Source organism: Eriocheir sinensis, chromosome 51 (assembly GCF_024679095.1).
Source record: "Eriocheir sinensis breed Jianghai 21 chromosome 51, ASM2467909v1, whole genome shotgun sequence".
In the NCBI taxonomy this organism is placed as follows: domain Eukaryota; kingdom Metazoa; phylum Arthropoda; class Malacostraca; order Decapoda; family Varunidae; genus Eriocheir; species Eriocheir sinensis.
The window spans coordinates 3,943,593-3,961,993 of record NC_066559.1 but is presented as its reverse complement, the minus strand read 5'-3'; the positions used below and the strand labels follow the sequence as shown (position 1 = coordinate 3,961,993).

General features: G+C 40.4%; 1 protein-coding gene across 2 annotated transcripts; it reads right to left on the bottom strand.

Annotated features, from left to right (window-relative positions):
- Window positions 1-677: 677 nt before the first annotated feature.
- LOC126982570 (eukaryotic translation initiation factor 5A-like) lies at window positions 678-17,906 on the bottom strand. Of its 2 annotated transcripts, none has more exons than XM_050834722.1 (5): window positions 17,758-17,906; window positions 9,926-10,053; window positions 9,466-9,633; window positions 6,669-6,803; window positions 678-3,487 (listed from the first exon to the last, which is right to left on the bottom strand). In XM_050834722.1, the coding sequence occupies exons 2-5, from the start codon at window positions 10,031-10,033 to the stop codon at window positions 3,425-3,427; spliced, it is 474 nt and encodes a 157-aa protein (XP_050690679.1). In that variant the 5' UTR covers window positions 10,034-10,053; window positions 17,758-17,906; the 3' UTR covers window positions 678-3,424. The 2 variants fall into 2 exon arrangements, with proteins under 2 accessions (XP_050690679.1, XP_050690680.1); XM_050834723.1 differs by having other exon boundaries at window positions 17,708-17,818.
- Window positions 17,907-18,401: the final 495 nt, after the last annotated feature.

Here is an 18,401-nt window from a genome sequence, read left to right as displayed (position 1 = left end):
GTGTGTTCATGCGGTTTGAACACCTTTAAAAGATGTATGAAAGGCAGTTATAAATATTTGGTGTCTGGGAAATGATTAGTTATGAAGAATAGTTGATTATAAATAAAGGAAACGAAAGATAACTTCCAAGTCTGTGCAAAGAATTAGGACACTTCCACAACTACCTCTTTGGAAGGGAATAATGCATCGGTTGTAGATAAGTGGATACTGATAGATAAAAAATGCATGACTGGGTAACCTATCACCACTTAATATTTTGCAGCCTTGGTTTCTCTCTCAATTTATACAAATGTGTTGGGTAACCCCACGATTATATTACATAAGTGAGGGTATGGCGAGGGTATCCGAGTGCCTCCCACCAATGAGCTCTCTTGAGTAGGGGACTCTAGTAACCTTCCAGACAGACCAAATATACAAAGCTTTAAATCTCGACACCTCGCAGGCCACAACTACTTACTTTCTTCTCTTGGACCTTTGTGCAGGTTTTATTTCTTCAGTTAACTGAGGCACAGTAAAGAAAAGAACTCTTATTAATAAAACCCAAGATGTTATTATCTTTTTTTTTTTTTTTTTTTCATTCCAGCTTTTGCAGTACACCCCAAATTCATCTCTTCCTGGGCATAAGTAAACTACCACCACCACCACCACCACAGACCAAGGGCATAACAAAATCTGCAGCCAAGGACAATCTTCATTTGATAGATACAGTGTTATGCAAATGTGTTATCAGCTTATAGTCTGTGAACATGATCAGAATGCCAAAGGTTACTGCCACTTAATGCAAGGCAGGTGCAACTGAGTTTTGCAGGTAAAGATAAAAACAAATACCAAATGTGAATAATTATAAAACCAAAAGCCTTCAAAACTGGGCATCTCCACATTAAAACTCACATACAGGCGTGTCATTACCACTTGAGCCACTCGTGAAATTAGCAGCGAAAAGCACCACAAAGTAATTATTCCTATTGTCATGGTGAGCAATGGCTTTACTACCTACAAAATATCAACTTAAAAAATGTATTACAAGGAAAACTTCACCTCGGATTAGTCAAAACAACTCCGGCATGCAACAGACAAGCCCCATCACCAATTGTCCAGCAGCGCAGAACACACGTACGTCACTGATGACCTGCCACTGTCTGCCCAGCCCCATACCACCTGCCCCTCCCTCCCTCCCTCACTTGTCTGTCACCCAAATGCAACACGACCCTGCTACACCATTCATGCTCTACACGTCTCCCTCATACCACATAACAGTCTCGCTACACTTTTTTCAACATTCCTACTGCTCCTCCTATAATAGGCTTGTTACACCATATACCACACTGCATTAGATTTGCTACATCATTCATACACCACACATGCTCCCACACCCCTGATCAGACTTGCTACACCACTCATACACCCCAGAACATGCGTGCTACACCATTCGTACACTACACATTCCCCCACACCACATAACATAGGCTTGTGACACCACTCCCATACTCACACACACACACTAAGTCTTACTATACATTCCCCCACACATCACACAGGTTAGCTACACCATTCCTCTACATTCCCCAACACCGCATAACTGATAGACTTTCCCCACTTCACAAAACACAGGCACACCTCATCACCACACTTCACATTCCCCACACTTCCTCACAACACAACAGGCTTGCTGCACCATTATTAATCTCATTCCTAACAACTCCATATTACACACAACACCATTCCTTTCTTTACATTCCCGGACACCTCCATATATCTACCTTAACTGCTGCCTACAGGGTACTCTAGCGGAAGGGCATGTCAACACACCTGAGCTGTACATTTTGCCAAGGCATATTTGTGGAAAACTACAACAATCTTGCCACTCTGCTTCTGGCTTCACAAAGCCCAGGCATGTCAACATCACCTTCACAATTCCATACATGTTCAGCTACCATAATGCAACCCCCAAACTATATAACAATTATATTTTTAACTCTCTTGCCCAAGCTTTTTTTTCAGCCCCTCACAGGCTGCACCAGCCAGCCAGCCAGCCAGCCAGCTACACACACACACACACATACACACACACATGCACACACCGAGCTAGCTGTATGTTGCAGGTCTGTGAACATGGACAGTGTACAAAATATCTCTATGCTTGGAACAAGATGATTGTTGAGGCACAGGAATGCTCTACAACTTCCTCAAAATTTTAAAATTTCTTAACATGTAAAAGAGCAAAGGTGAGACATGGATGTAAAGATTGGTGGATGACAGTATTCTCCGTTTTTAATATATATTTATTTCCTTGCAGATTTCACAGCAATTTTCTGATGGAAAACATGATTGCTACAGGTACATTAACAAAATTTACCATGCACTAACAACTTTCAGATATTGTACAATTGCTCGCTTGTACAGCACGAGTCCTCAAACAAAACTATCCGTAATAATAAACAATTATTGCAATTGTTCCGTGGGAAATTATACACTTGGAAATTGTGCAAAAGAAATTGTGAAATAGTGCATGTTACTTTTTTCACCCCCAAAGGGACAAGCATGTTGAGCCAAGCTGCATAAACCCAGGGTAAGGTACCTGTAGTTTACCAAAATATCATCCCTATATGTTGAAACAAGGTAAAAAACTACTTTGCTAGCAGCAGATTTACCAGCTATTGACCCAATTAATTTATAAATCCCCATATTCAAACTAACAAAAGGATCTAACAGATAAAATATCAACTCTCCAACCTTATCAGTCCTGGGGATATCTGAATGAAAGAACTTCATAACACTGGAATGGTTGTAAATTTATTCTAACAGTTAGCATATTAATTATGCACAAAGAAGTACAAAAACAAGTTAGATAAAAGCTTTCCTCAAACCCATATAATGGGCCCATATCCTATGATAATAGTAAAAAAGGAATAGGCTTTCCTGCACTGAAGCTTGGATTATTTGAACAATCAAACGCCATATAAACAACACACCATTTATTCCTCATTTGGTCACAGATTATGAAACCAACCCACATGGGTTATATTTCAGCTCACACTGGGGGTTGCCCTCCACTAACAGGACCACACACTTTAGTGGCTGCGGATCTTCAAAACAAACAACACACTGGGAGGAGCTACTGTGATGGCGACTTTCACTATCCACTCCCCTGGCCATTATTTAGCTTTAGAACATGGGGAGAGGCAACCTGCTGGTAAAGGTTGTTACTGGACAGTCAAGCTTGGGCTTCATCTATCACACAATCACTTCTGGGCACCCAGAACCCCGTTGTTGAATGTGATCACAGATAGTAAACATTGTAACTGTCACAGGATTGATCTAATATGAAAAAAATATACTTTTAACGAGATAATGGCTGGTTATGAAGATGGTAATGGTGGTGGTGATGATGGTAGTAGCAGTAGTTGCGGTTGGAAGGAGTAATTTATTTCATATTTGGCTTAGTGGCAACTACCATTTCTTGGCCCATAGCAGCTAGAACTGTCAGCTGTAAAAACACATAAGAAAACAAGCATTAATATGTGGCATGCCATAACTGAACATTACAATTAACTGACTCCTAAAAACTTTTAATCTTGGAATGCCTTCAAGGAAAAGCTAAAAAATATAATATTTAACAAAAATAAACTTCCATACAGCGAGGGTAGTGGCGTGCACCAGACCTGTGGTTTACTCCTGGCTGGGTATACTCAACCCGTCTTTTTTTGGCTCAAAAATAATATACATAAATAATTGATAACCATAGTCGGTTTCATTTCATTTGCCCATCAACAAAGCAGGAATTTTGATACACGAGCACCTACGCATTTCAAGTTAATGAATACGTGAAAATCAACTGTTTAGATATTCAAGCTAATTTTTCAATATATTTGAATTTTTATGAATAATTAAAATAAAAAAAAACACTCCTCTTAAATTCCAAACACACCGATTTGTATCGATAATATATCATACAAGCACACGAAAGATATGCTTGTATCAACAGCCTAGTTAGATTAAACTCGCATGATCCTATGGCTTTTCAAATGCCAATAATTCATCTCATTTCACATACATAACAAGACATCTGGCTCTGCAAGTGCAAATAAAGGGTATTTTAATGATTTATTGCATTTAAATCACAGTTAACCCGTGGGCTTTGGCTATGGGAAAGCCAAGAAGTGGCCGAGAAACGTCAACATTACCCTGCATTTTGAGACTAAGAAAAGACCATGGAACATATATCAGAGTCCTCCTCTCATAACCATAAAGCCATTAAAAATATTTACTTTTTCTCAAACTCCATTCTTTTTGGGTGGTGTTTGTTACAAAATAAACAGTCTCGTGATGTGTGACATCTAGCCGAGAGTCTCTTGTCTTCTACCTTGGAGAATTTTACAAGTGATTACTGTATGGATAGCTAATTCAGTCTGCCATGACCTTACAGCATCACCTATGAAATATAAGCCCACCTGAAGATCATTCAACCACCACAATGACCCAGGGCATGCATGGTGGGTTGCTCTATGCCACCACCACCAACAATTAGCTCGAATTAGGGGTTTTGAGCTGAGCCCCAAACAGGGTCCGCCGTTTCAGCAGACCAATTCGCGGGAGCCCCAAACGGGATCCGCCGAAGCTGCCTGGTTAATATTCTAAATAACATGAAATATTGTTGAAGGTGATGCTATGCTATTTTGAATATTATCCATGTTATTTACATGCGATAACTTAACTTAATTCCGTATGTATAGGAACTTGCAGAGCTAGATATCATTTTATGTACCTAAAATGAGATGAATTATAGGTATTTAAAAGGCTAAAAATCATTCAAGTATATCTGTAACTGTTACAAGTACATTTGTATATTTGTATGTTCGATATGTTAATGACTTATATATGAGGGCTTGGGATTCTTTTATATGCACACATTCAAGTATATCACTGAAAAAAAAAAAAAATAATAATAATAATAATAATAAATAAATAAATAAAAATTTTCACGTGATCATGAAGTGACAATGCACAGGTGCCACATCTACGTTTGTGAGTGGACAGATGGAATGAAACAGACTATAATACCTTTACTGACTTTTAACTCATAAAACCGACCTAAGAAAAATACCCTCACCATAAAATGAACATGTTAAAATATTAAGCCTGTTAATTAATTTAAATGAGTGCTTTCTTTCTCTGTACGTGAGGTGAAATGGCTGGAAGCAATGGAATAATGCTGCCAACCTTGGAATTCACAGGTTAGTCTGGCACCCAATTTTGCCTTTCAAACTTATTGTAAGCAAGAAAGAGGTTTGAGAGTGCATATCATCTTAATCATAAAAAAGGGGGGTGGGAGGAGTTGTCTGCATCTGCATGTCTAGCTTTTTACGACATACAAGATTCACGTCTACTAGATTCGCGCTACTAAGAGTGACATACATCACTCTGACTGCTCTGACCTCACGACCTCATTCTGTTTCAATATCCTTCCTTAGGTTTTGAAGGAATGCCAAGCAAGGTGAAAGTTAGCATGGTCACAGCTTCATCTAACATAAACCTACTGATCCTCAACAGTTGATTGCACAAATATTTAAACTTAACAGAACCTAACTATGACTCATACCAACCCATGATTATGTGATTCTGCCACATCTTTGTAAGAGTTGGAAAGTAGTTTGTTTGCATTTCAGGTAGTTTTTGGAAATATAAGTTATTTCTCGTTTTCATAGATTTCATGCCAGTGGATTCATGCTTAGGCAGATGTCAACTGCACACCACAGGGGGACAGTGAGAGCAGGAGGCCTTGAGTATATCTCCCCCTCAGCAGTGTGTTGTGCATATGCAAGGATTTTCATAAAGTATTTCATTGCTCTCTGATATGCCTAGTTGATAATGAATATCATTTAATGCATTAGGTGTTGGCTCTTACATGTACTGGATCTCAGGAATAGGGCAACAAGCATGTATGGGCCAAGCAGAGGAAACACCACTGTGATGAACACAAAAGTAAGAAAGCTACAGTAGCAGCCTCCTACTACTATGGCATCTTCAGTCTTGTCTTTCCTCTGCCAGCTTCATATATCATGTTCAATGTGTCAGTCTTTAACTAAATGGTGCATCTGCGATGAAGAGCAAGCATCCAACAAAGGATAGAGAGCCCACCAGCTCCTAAGCCTGAGGGGTGGGGGGGAATGGAAGCATTCGTGCACGGTGATTGAACTGACAACGCGGCTGCTGTGAATATTTGACACTGGTGTGTGGGAGCATTACACACCATATATGATAATGTTAACACAATTCAGAAAAGTCAAAAGGCTTGTTACTTTTGTTCTACTTTACATGTAAAATGTTTAGGTAACTAAATTCTTTGTTACCTTGTGTTAAGCACGAGAAGAATGCAACTGCTATACTGCTATTATTGCTCATAGGAATATGAAATTCTGCTTATATGACCTTTCAACACACCTATGTTCATTGAAAGCATGGACTCATAGTAAATAGCAAACGTTCATAGAGAGAGAAAAAAAAAGGGGGGGGGGGGGTGGGGGGCAAGAATTGTTTCTGCTGTACATGTTTAGTGGCAAATTACTATATTCTGGGTTAGCTGTATCCTTATTCAACCTTTTCCAGTAGACATGGGTGGGGAAGGCACTTACAACTATAAAAATAAAAAATATTGGAAAGTAGCTTACCAAGAGGTCTTCACCGTTTTCAAACTTTGTCTTGATTTCAGTTCCAATGTCGCCTTCCGGGATCTTAATGTCGTCACGGAGATCTCCAGATTCCATCATGAGGGACAGGAAGCCGTCATCCGAAATGTCAATCAGCTGTTGAGCATAAAGATTCTAAGTTTGTAGAAAAAATCCTATACAGTTGAGTACACAACCTTTATTGAAATAAAACAGCTTAATCTGGTACACACTTCAATACTGCTCACTTCTCTCAACAGGAATAATCAATAACTGAACATACATCTTTGGTTCAGAAATCCACAATCTTACTGCTCACATTAACTGACCTATCCAGTTTTAAGGGTTGTGTGAGGGCTGGAACTCAAGAATTAGCAAGGGGTGAGGTAATAGCAGCAGAAAAGACATATGGCAGTGTTTAGAGCTTCAGGTGGATGGAAGAGAAGATGCTGCCTTGGAGAAAGAAACAAAGGGGGAGATGGATGGAATGGGATGAAATTGTCCCTTCATGAGTAATGCCTTTTAGACTCTCCATGCTCTGTTGACAGGGCAGACTGGTTATTATATTGCCTTGGAGGGCTAGGAAGTGCTCCAATTTGCAATAGCTTCAAAACAAACATTTGCCAAATGCCAACAGTAATTCATGGGACATCTGCCAGTAAGCAAGCAGAGCAGCAGTATTGCTTTTGTCACAGTTGACTGTCAGTTGGAAAGCTTTAAAGCTTAGCATAATTATCAAGGACTGATGCAGCGTCAGCACCACTCTTGGACCAGCACTCATTGATGGCTTACAGTAACAAAACTTATTGAGCTTCTCTACTTAACTAACAGCTAGGTAGTACCTACACACTGCTAGCCTACTGCAGCATGAAGATCAAGGACTGACTACGATAAATGACTTACAATAAATAGGTCAGAGGATGAGAGAAATACCACCTGGAGACTGGAAGGAAATGAGTCAAAAAAGGCCCAATATGGAATATAGACACAAATGGGTGTGATAGGGTAAAGAGCAAAAAGATCAGTTTAATGAATCACTGAGGGTTGTCTGTGGACTGAAGCAAGGATGAGTAAATATGATGTGTGAAAGGTTTGGAGGTGTGGGGCTGTCCCGAGCATCATGTACAGAGTGGAGGTGATTGCATGGACTGAAAGTGAGATAGAAACAATTAGTAGGTCAAAATAACGTAGTGAGAAAGGCATTGATTGCACCAAGGGTTGCAGCAGTAGCTCTCATGGGTTGGACCGTTGGAGTACCGTTAGGGAAAGGCATATGAAAGCAACCTTGAGATATACAGTGAGACTGCAGTGAATGGAGGATGCAAGATTACCATAGAAAGTAAACTTGTGGAAAATAGATATGGGCAAAGAAATGATGACCATTCTATAAATAGTATGCTAATTAGGTGGATGCTTTGACCTGTTGAGGATAGTGAAAGGTGGTTGAATGAATAATTCATAACAAACAAAGAGAGGGGGATTTGAGTGGAATGTAAGAATGTGGAAAAATGTGATAAGGCAGTGAAAGTTGAGGGACTGAATAAGTGGAAAAATGAGATGGAAAGGACACTAGGCTGGTACAAGGAGAAAGAGGCCCCAAAATATGTGGGAAGCCTGGGAGGTTATCTTTTCCAAGCTAGAGCAGTGTATAGAAGTGAATGCAAGGAACTACAGATAGATGAGTCCCACAGCAAAAATGTGTCTGATATGTGACAAGAGTGTGGATGGGACTGGAGCACATCTTGCTAGAATATGAGAAGTATAACAGGGAGAGAACAAAAAAGATAAAAGGTGTTTCTGACTGAGATGGGACATGAAATGAATGTCTTTGTTGAGGTCTGGAAGAGAGTGGATGGTGCTTCTGCTGGGACCGAGTGGAGACACGAATGGGAAAGTAACTGAAGCATTGAAAGTTATTGGAAAGAATGTGGCATGCAAGATGTAGACAATAGTATCTTGTTTCATGTAGAATGTTGTCTTCCTATATGATTTATTTGCTTTGTCACAGGAGCTGCTATTGCAAAGCCCTGACTTACGAGAAATCTCAAGTCACCCGAGACTTCAAGATTATGCCAACTACTTAGTTAACTTTTAATTTCCAAAAAACAAGCCTGCATGGGATGGGAAATTTTAGTGTTGGCTCATGGCAGTGCAGCAGTTAGCATCCCTAACTACAGGCCTGGGTTCGAATCCCTTCCTGGACAGTCGGCAAGCAGCCCACCCAACTTCATCCTTCCTTTCAGGATGGTTGATAAATGGGTACCTGGGGAAAGTAAACTGTGGTATCCCAGATGTTGCAATGGCCCTGTGTGAGATTAATGGGTTCTTTCCACCACAGGCTCAATAGGCCAAGCAAGGGGATAGATGAGCACTGCTGCCACACATTGCAATTTAGCATAGTGATATCCTCCCAACTTTGCCATGGCAGGCATGTTAAATTCTATGTATATGGCATTAAATCCTCATGAAACCTGTTGGAAATGTTTTCTCTCTTTTTTTCTAGGAGTACAAATGAAAACATTCACTTGTCTTTACAGTGCCCCTAAGGTACATCTTCCTTTCAGGGGGGTTTTACCCATCTTTACCTGCTTTGGGATCACTAAACATAGAATACTTTATAATACTCATCACATTGCTATTACCTTAGTTTCCTCTCCTTAAAAAGATAAAAAGAAAAGAAAAACTAAGGACATCCTCAGAGGACAGAGTTGCAGCCACTGACAAACATCCTATCTATTAAATATTTACTGTCCTCAACCCAAATAATAATGCTATTAGAGGATCAAGGGCCAGCACCCACCTGGTAGTCGGCACGCTTCACCACAGGCACGTCCATGTTGTGAGTGGAGGGACAGATATCTTCATACTTCTTGCCGCTGAACAGGTCAATACCAACCAGGTGAACTTTGGCGTGGCCGTGTTTGCCAGTCTTGGAGGTGGACATTTCCACAATCTTGCAGGCACGGCCCTGGAGGAGGAAAGTAGAGTGTAACACAACTTTGTAGCCACCAGTATGCTATGATAAAAACATTTTTATAATAATATGCTAGGTGCATGATAAAAAGTAAACAATAATGCATCTAATCCATAAGAATGGGTTGCAAGATCTGACTCCAGCATCACCATAATTGCTTCCTATCAACTTGAGACTCCAGGACTCTGCCTATAACTATACCAGCAAAGTCTTCTTATACTGACTAAACATTAACAACACCCATTTTTCTAGTATTTGAAACTGTAACCCAACTCATGAAGCTCACCTTAATCACAACGTGACCATTTTTGCGAAGGGAGGAGCACTGAGCTGGATACACCTTGGATGCACCTGCATCACCACCCTCAAAATCTGTTTGCAGCTCCTCCGACATTGTGGTGGTGGTGGGCAGGTCTGGAACAAAAGAATACATTGTAACAACCGAATTGTTAATGGTAATATAAAATATAAAAATTATGCTTATGTAGCATTCTTAGAAATTTCTTTGCACCAACCTAAAACTGACAAAAAGAGTCCTCAATTACAATACAAGATGTTGTGATATAGGTGGTCTTTCCACGGTCATATAAATATGCAGCAAGTTATCAAATAATCATCTATGCTTTGCTAAACAGAATCAAGCTAATTCTATTTCAGCTTAAATCTTACAAATACTGACAACAAACACACGGTCTGATTCATCATTAATAATGGGGGTAAAATGAGTTACTTCATCTTTTGACATCACCATTCAACTATTATGAATCTCTGATAAGCCTGTGTGTGTTTGTGTACATGAGAATTTCATACGAGTTACTTATTCTTCTTATTTCCCTTGTGACTTCTATTTGTAAGTTTCCGTATGGGTAAATAAATTGCAAGGGCCTACTTCCATTAGTCTTTGTAAATAGACCATACTGACAATACATGCAGCACCACTCAGCCACCAGGAGAACCATCTGTCTATGAGGTACTTTTCCTAGTGAACTCTATTCTTGTTTCTATTTTGAGATTCTGGAATACAAGATATTGTTTGGAGACAAATGTCTGAACACAGTATCTGATTGAAAAAAAATATATATATTACCTACTGCTCGTAGGTTTCAAGGTTTGGGTCGATTTATGGCAAATATGATCCTTTGGTGGTGAATGTAGCCGTGGGCCCAGATCAACCTCATGAATGCCAGAGGTCCAGTCCAGATGCTTTCTAGCACCTCTGGTATGATTTGATTTTTGATAGGTATTATTACTGAAGGTGTGATTATTCTGATTTCTGGTCTTGAAATAAGTGCTTTACACACACTGTGCTGTGGTGGACGACACCGAAACTGTAAAAAAGTTGGTAAACAAAGATGTACTAGTGCCTGTGTGATGTGACAGACAAAACACAGAAATCCTTTTGCAGTTGATACTCATCAGTTAAATTTCAACGTCACTGACAAGTTTGAGGTTGGGCCGTTGTAAAGGATAGGTTTTGACCATGAATCTTGTCTTCCCCCAATCACTTCAAGAATTAAGTTTCAGTATTTTACAGTTGGGTTTTTTCTTTCAGCTGCCCTAATATGGAAAGATATACTGATAGTTAAAATAAATAAAAAGTTCTTGGGAGCATGCCCCACAGATAAACTTGGTTCTTATGTTCTCGTCTCTTGTGGTTCCACATAACTCCGGGCCAAGCTCTCATTGTCCAGAGATCTAACAATGTCCTCGGTTTGAAGGAGGGCAATTGACTGATTGATTGATTAGTTGATTGTGGTATGCAATCATGGCTCTGCAACTACTATTGTCATATGGCACCAAACACTAAGATCTGTGTAGAAATTATGTATTAAAAAATTCAAGGTCCAAAATACAAAATCTTGGAAAAAAGAACCAGCCTGTAGTATTTCAACCACTGCTAGGACTAATCTTTGCTTGTTACATTCCTTCTGAGAGTGCAAATTTGGTGAAGGTGAGTAAAGGGCAACACAAATGTAGACAACCGAGACCCTGCCACAACGCTGTAAGGTTGACACAGCAGCCCCAAACTACACCAAAACCTTCTCAATCATCTTATCACCTCACCTTATCTGACTTGCATCTTTATCCAGGGCCTTGGAGATACACCTGGGGAACCTACTTTATCGTCACCACATCCAAAAAACAACCAACACCTATTAGTGTTATGAAACAACATCAAGCTAAAAGTCATCATTAAAGAAACAATTTAGGACTTAGCAGACTGGTTCTCATCTATATAAAATATTGCCTTGGATTTCTACAACTTGAAACAAAATTCTTCTCTCTAAGGCTGCATAATGAAGCAACAAAAACGAAGTTTTCCTTTACCTATAACTGAGTTTTTTTACGTTTTTTTGCCCTATGGTGCTGGTAGGCTTTCTTAGTGGGGCCTGATGGTCACCCCCTGCCCACTGTGGCACAGGCAAGTGTTAATAGTGGCGCCGTCTTGCTTAGCTCATCCTGCCCCCCGTAGCTCATCTTTAAGCCTCTCTTTAGAGAGAGAATCTAGAGTCCAGTTGATTGATAGTCTTCAGGACAGCATGTGGGTAGTCTTAGGACACTCGGCAGTGACTGAATGAGAACGTGTAACAAAAACTACTGGCATTAGTTTTTAAAGTGGTAGTTTAAAAGTTTGAGGGCATACTCTAACGCAGCACTTGGCCTTGGTGCTTATCTTCATCACATCTGCCCTTGAACCTGTGGCACGTAAAAAGTAACCCGTTACCCTGGGTTTCTGCAGGTTTCGATTGGCATGAAAGGGAGGATGAACACCTGGGTGAGCTGTGTAGCAGCTGCTCAGGCTGGGATTCAAACCCAGGCCTGCAGATTTGTAGCTAGGCGTGCTAACTACTGCATCACAGACTAGTAGTAGCATAGTAGGGGAATTTAAATCTACTATGCCAATGATAATTTTTATCTCCCAAATATTTGGTTCCTATCTAGGGAACCTAATTTAATAGAAACATTATGCAACGCACTAAAAATCTAACCTACGATTTTTCATAACCCCTCCCACACAACAACCAGTGCTGCAATAGATGCACACACAGAAAACTCAATAATGAATAAAAACGATCTAAGTGAATCACTTTTAGTTTCCACCCTTTGAAAACTATCCAAGGACAGACTTCTTGCTAACCTACTACCACATCCATACTACTGAACTACCGATTCATTTTAGCCTGTCCGCTTAGCCTAGCTTGAAGAAATGAGGCGCTTAATATTGAATGAAAATGAGGGAAGCAAAACAACATGGGGTGTGCATTAGTGTGCTCCTCTCATACCCATGCAGCTGCTATGATTTTTTTTGCAAGCAAACTGACCAGATGTTTTTGGACACAAAATAAACCCATTTGTGACGGCTGGAATCCTGCAGTCAACTGACCCAAGTGACCTACAGACTGCCACATTTCGCTACAGCTTCTAATTTACTCAAATTTGGGGTCTGGCATGAGCATCACAGGCTGTACCAACCCTAAAACACTAAGCATGTCTGGACACAAATGGCTGTAACGAAGTGCACAGGTTAAGAGGCCCCACCTCAATTTTGGTGGCCTTGAAACTCAATTATTGTTTAAATGCAGGACATGAACCTACTGAGACCAGCTACATTCTAAACCATAACTGGCTGTCAAAATTATCATCTCAATTCTCTGTCCTAGGTACAGTAGGGAGAAACTAGAGAGGAAAGTTAACCATTAACCCCTCAGCAACGCAAAAGTTTTTCTTGATTGATCTCCCATGATGCAAAAGTCATCGAAAAATACACTTAGAAACCGAGAAAAAGTCATAAAAGATGTTTTATAGAAAATTTTCTAGCACACCTTGCTGTGAAATCCATTTCTTTCTAGGTTGTCGCATTTAGCTGGAATTCCATGATTCCCGATAAATTCCAACTTTTTACTTGTGCGACATACAGAAAAAAATACTGAAGAAAAGTTGCTCATTTTATCACAATGGAGTCTGAAAAATATAGTTTATAATCTTTGACCGGGAAATTTGCTGCCTACAGAGAGCCAAAGTTGCAGTGAAACTTGAAAAAAAAAATTTTTTTTGTTTTTCATTCTGGAAATAATCTCCTTGAATAAAAGTTGTAGAAAATCATCTGTACAACTCAACTGTGAAATCAGATTATGATTTGGTCTGACCGTTTGGCTGAAATTCCATGATTCCGAAAAATTCCAAGTTTATATTGGTGCGACGTACAGGATAAGTTACGGAAGAAAAGTTGCTAATTTTATCGTGGTGGAGTCTGAAAAATATAGTTTATAATTTTTAACCAGGAAAATTACTGCCTAGAGAGAGCCAAATTTGCAGTGAAACTCGAAAAAATACCTTTAGAAGCATTCTAGAATGAATTTCATTGAATAAAAGTTGTAGAACATCATCCATAGAATTCAACTGTAAAATCAGATTATCATTTGGACTGACCGTTTGGCTGTAATTCCATGATTTCCCAAAAAATCCAACTTCTGCTTCCCACTCCTCTGAACACTTATGTGAACAAGACATTGGTTCATCTAGAACATTAGGTAAATCAGTGGAAGTGTCAAGACTCAGCATGCACACTGTAGCGGCAGCCTAGGCCGCTACAGTGAAAACCAAACATTTCTGTTTGTGTGTTTTCGAGGCAGCATACGTTGTAGCTGGTACAACGCCGTTTGGTAACTCCATTGGAGAGGAATTTTATTTTTGGGCAGAGCGCCGCAACAGGACAGCTGAGGGAATATAATCGCTCTGCAGATGCCATGATGCATAGGCAGGAACTGTAGACTATTTTTAGCACAGAGCCGTCTAAGGGGCAAAAGAGGTGCCAGTTAGTCACTTAGGATCGACACATACATTGTTACACGCGCCGTTCAATTTCCAGAGAGCTTCTCGTTTTCCAGCGCTGGCATCATGCTTGTCGCCTATGTTGGAAAACATTATATAACGCCAGCGTCATATTCGTCGCTAAGGGGTTAACCTCATAAATAAGGTCAGAGGCTGCCTGCACCACACTTAAGGTGCTACTTCTCAGCACATGGATCACGGAAATTCTAAGTCATAGAACCACATCATCGAGACAGAGCCCTGACTCAATTTTTTTTCTAGTAAACATTCCTGAGCCCCTACGTAAGCTATGGGAAAATAACCCAGCCTCACTAAAGGCGTTTTCAGTGGTGTCACCGACAAGTCAAACGAAGTCATACAACACAGCATTTTTACTTAACACGAATTACGCCCCGCTTCCAAAAATATATATTTCCTCACCTCCACAAGATGATTATGTTAACAGAAGATGCAAGAAACGCACCAACATACGGAAAAACAGCTCTGCTCCGGGATTAAAGTTATAGCCACGAAATAGTCTGACAACGCTGCCTAGCAGTCAAAAAGGTGCGAAATGTCATCAGAAAACGCAGCACCTTCCCTTCTTTCCCTTGCCTTATGTCATTTTCTGATTCTTTAATATGAAATGACAAAAAAATAAATATATCTTTATATTACACCAACTTTCTGGGTCTCGAAGAGCATTCTATTCTATATTTTATTCTTCAAAACATTCCTACGGGAACTTGACTGTTGTGTGCTGTGGTTATACCTACTCGCTGATTGGCCGATGAAAAGCGTTTGCTCGTGTTGGCTCGCGAATGCCTTTTGGGCAAACACATCACGGAGCACATTTGATCCCGTTTGCATCTGTATGCTAGCGTTTCAGTTGTCGGTGACACTACTGAAAACAACTTAAATATATACCTCAAGTCAAAACCATGCCTCAGAACCACTCACTGGAATTATCAAAATCAACAGGGAGAAAGTCTAGTGCTTTGGAAATCCATCATCTATATCAACCATGAAATTATCAAAATCAACAGGGAGAAAGTCTAGAGTGCTTTGGAAATCCATCATCTATATCAACAATGAAGTAACGTCACACTACCATTAATATGATGCCTGAACTCTGTACTTTACCCCTTTTCCCTGACAAAACAAATGACATCCTTACAGTTATGAGGTACGTACAGAGTAGGACAGGCAGGTAAAATAGGATGACTTGTAAGAGGAAGTTGTGCATAAATGTGTTGAATATACCAAGCAAGACTTTTCTAGCCATTCTCCATTTAATTAAATAAAACTATCTCATTCTGGTAATCAACAATGTATGATATATACTATCTTATATGTGGTATGGAAGCTGTATGAGAAACTAAATTAGCATGTGGTCTATACAGCTCTCTTCCTAAGAAGAAAAAAATTGAAGTCTCAAATAATCAAGGGGTCCGTAAACATGAACTCCAGCCAATTCTTCCAGATGACACCAAACCCAGACATGCAAAAGCCACACATTCCAATTAACTGAACTGACACTGAACTAAGGAAAATTTTTGATTAGATACTGTGAGATTTAATGAGAAGCTACCCTTATGAGCTCTGGTTCCCTTGTCTATATAAAATCACTATATAAACTAAAGCTAAGTATATATACTCAATCAGTCTTGGTAAATCAATACACCATATAAAATTTTAAGGAATTATTTAAGACTTGAGCATACTATTTCTGAGATATTGGAGATTTATTTCTGGGATAAATAAGATTCTTGTTACATGGATATAGTTATCACCGGGAAAACTGAATGAAATTTGTTGCATTTTACCCAGAAATAAAGTCTCTGTCTCTGCTATGGACGGCTCACATTTGCTAAATAATAGCCCACGTTTCTTTTAGTAAAACTTCTTCTGACCGATGTAGGAAGGTTTTTGTTCAGTCCAGAAGGCCATGACAGTATGCCTTGGAAATTTATTAACTTTAACTTCCACACACACACAGACCAAGGAAAATCAGGCTAGGATCAAATAACTCAATTAAAGACACCGATTGATACTAAATCAGTATTGGCCAACCAGGTGGGTAACCTAGCCAGCTGGAGGGTCAAGGGAGCCTTATCCTTGGAGTATGTACTCCAACACCTAACAAAAGGCAAATATTACATGTTAATAACAAGCACTACACCAGGAAGCAAACCCAACGAGCATGGCTTGGGAAGGAAAAGGATGGGTATGGGGAGGGTAATGGAATGAAAATAGGCCATTCCACCCCTGAGAGCTGATCTGCTAGCCCCTCACCCGTCTGTAAACCCAAGCAAGGGCCACTAGGGGTCACCACACAGCAGAAGGTGCCAGGGACGGGGGACAAGGGGGACACGAGGCACACGCACTCCACGCCACACGGGAAAATTTCACCTGAGAGGCCCTACTGATGTCAATAACCTGGTGACCACCTCACCGCTTTTACATTTTAATTCCTGCCCTCCACTACCTTCCACACCTGCCCCACGATGCCCTATTACCTCCTTCCGCGCCTTCTCCCTGGGGCAGCCCCGGAGAAGCACACACTACCTTGTCAGGGCAGCCTCAGCAAAAATAGCTTGGCCAACGTGCTGCACAAAGAGAAGTGAGAGGCCAGCTGACATGAGGCCCCCCGTTGGCCCCAGCTTGCCCGTCCTCACCCCATATCCACCCCCATTTCACCCCATAGCACCCCCACCGTCACCTCAAAGCCACAGTAGCGGAAATAGGAGCTCCTTCACCGATTAAATGAGGTGTATTATCATGCTCGTGCGTCCGGCAACCGCGTATAAATTACTGGTGTTGCTGTGCACGGAGGAAGAAAAAACAAAAACTAAAAAGAACCAAGGAAAAAAAAGGAACAAGAAATGAAGAAACAAAGAGGACCTAAGAAGCGGTACAAAGAGGAACAGGTAAAAAAAAAAAAAAGCGAAAGATGTCGTACCCGCAGCAGCCATCCCAGAGATAACCCTTCCTCCAAACCCCGCCATGGCCCCTGAACCAGCCCTAAACCCACCTAGACCACCGGGAAAAGCACCGCAAACCCTTCACCACGGCCGGACTGCCCCGAAAAGTAGCCAAAAAGTCGCAACATGGCGCCGCCCGGTATTGTCATTGTGGGGGTGTTTTTCAATCTATTAAAATTTTTGTATATTCCACACCGACGGAGGCGCTGAGGAGGAGGATAACTGCCTCGTCTGGATACGATATTGCCGTTAATCAGGTATTGGACACTCACACAGGGGACGCAGGGGGAAGGAAAAGGGCTTGAGGAGAAGGTGGACTCACACGTGTGTTGCCGGGGCGAGGCAGCAGAGGGCGAGGGAAAGCGCGCGCACCCCCACTGTTACCAAAGGCCGCAGTAAAATAATAAAATAAAACACAAAAGACAAGTAAAAAGAACAAGTGTAACAGTGTGGCAAATAAACAAAAGGGACAAAAAAAAGGTATTTGCAAGAAAGAAAAGTCCTCTACTACAACTATTCACCCTCTTAAACCTGCTATTCATCCCTCCTTCATTTTTCCTTATAGTTGTTTCGTACTGTTACCAAAGGCCGCAGTAAAATAATAAAATAAAACACAAAAGACAAGTAAAAAGAACAAGTGTAACAGTGTGGCAAATAAACAAAAGGGACAAAAAAAAGGTATTTACAATAAAGAAAAGTCCTCTACTACCAGTATTCACCCTCTTAAACCTGCTATTCCTCCCTCCTTTATTTTTCCTTATAGTTGTTTCGTACTGTTACCAAAGGCCGCAGTAAAATTAATAAAATAAAACACAAAGACAAGTAAGAAGAACTAACAGTTGGCAAATAAACAAAAGGGACAAAAAAGGTATTTACAAGAAAGAAAGCATAGGTAGGTATACTTCATTTCACTGTTACCTTAATTTCACCGTTACTTATCTTCATTTCACTATTGTTACCTTAATT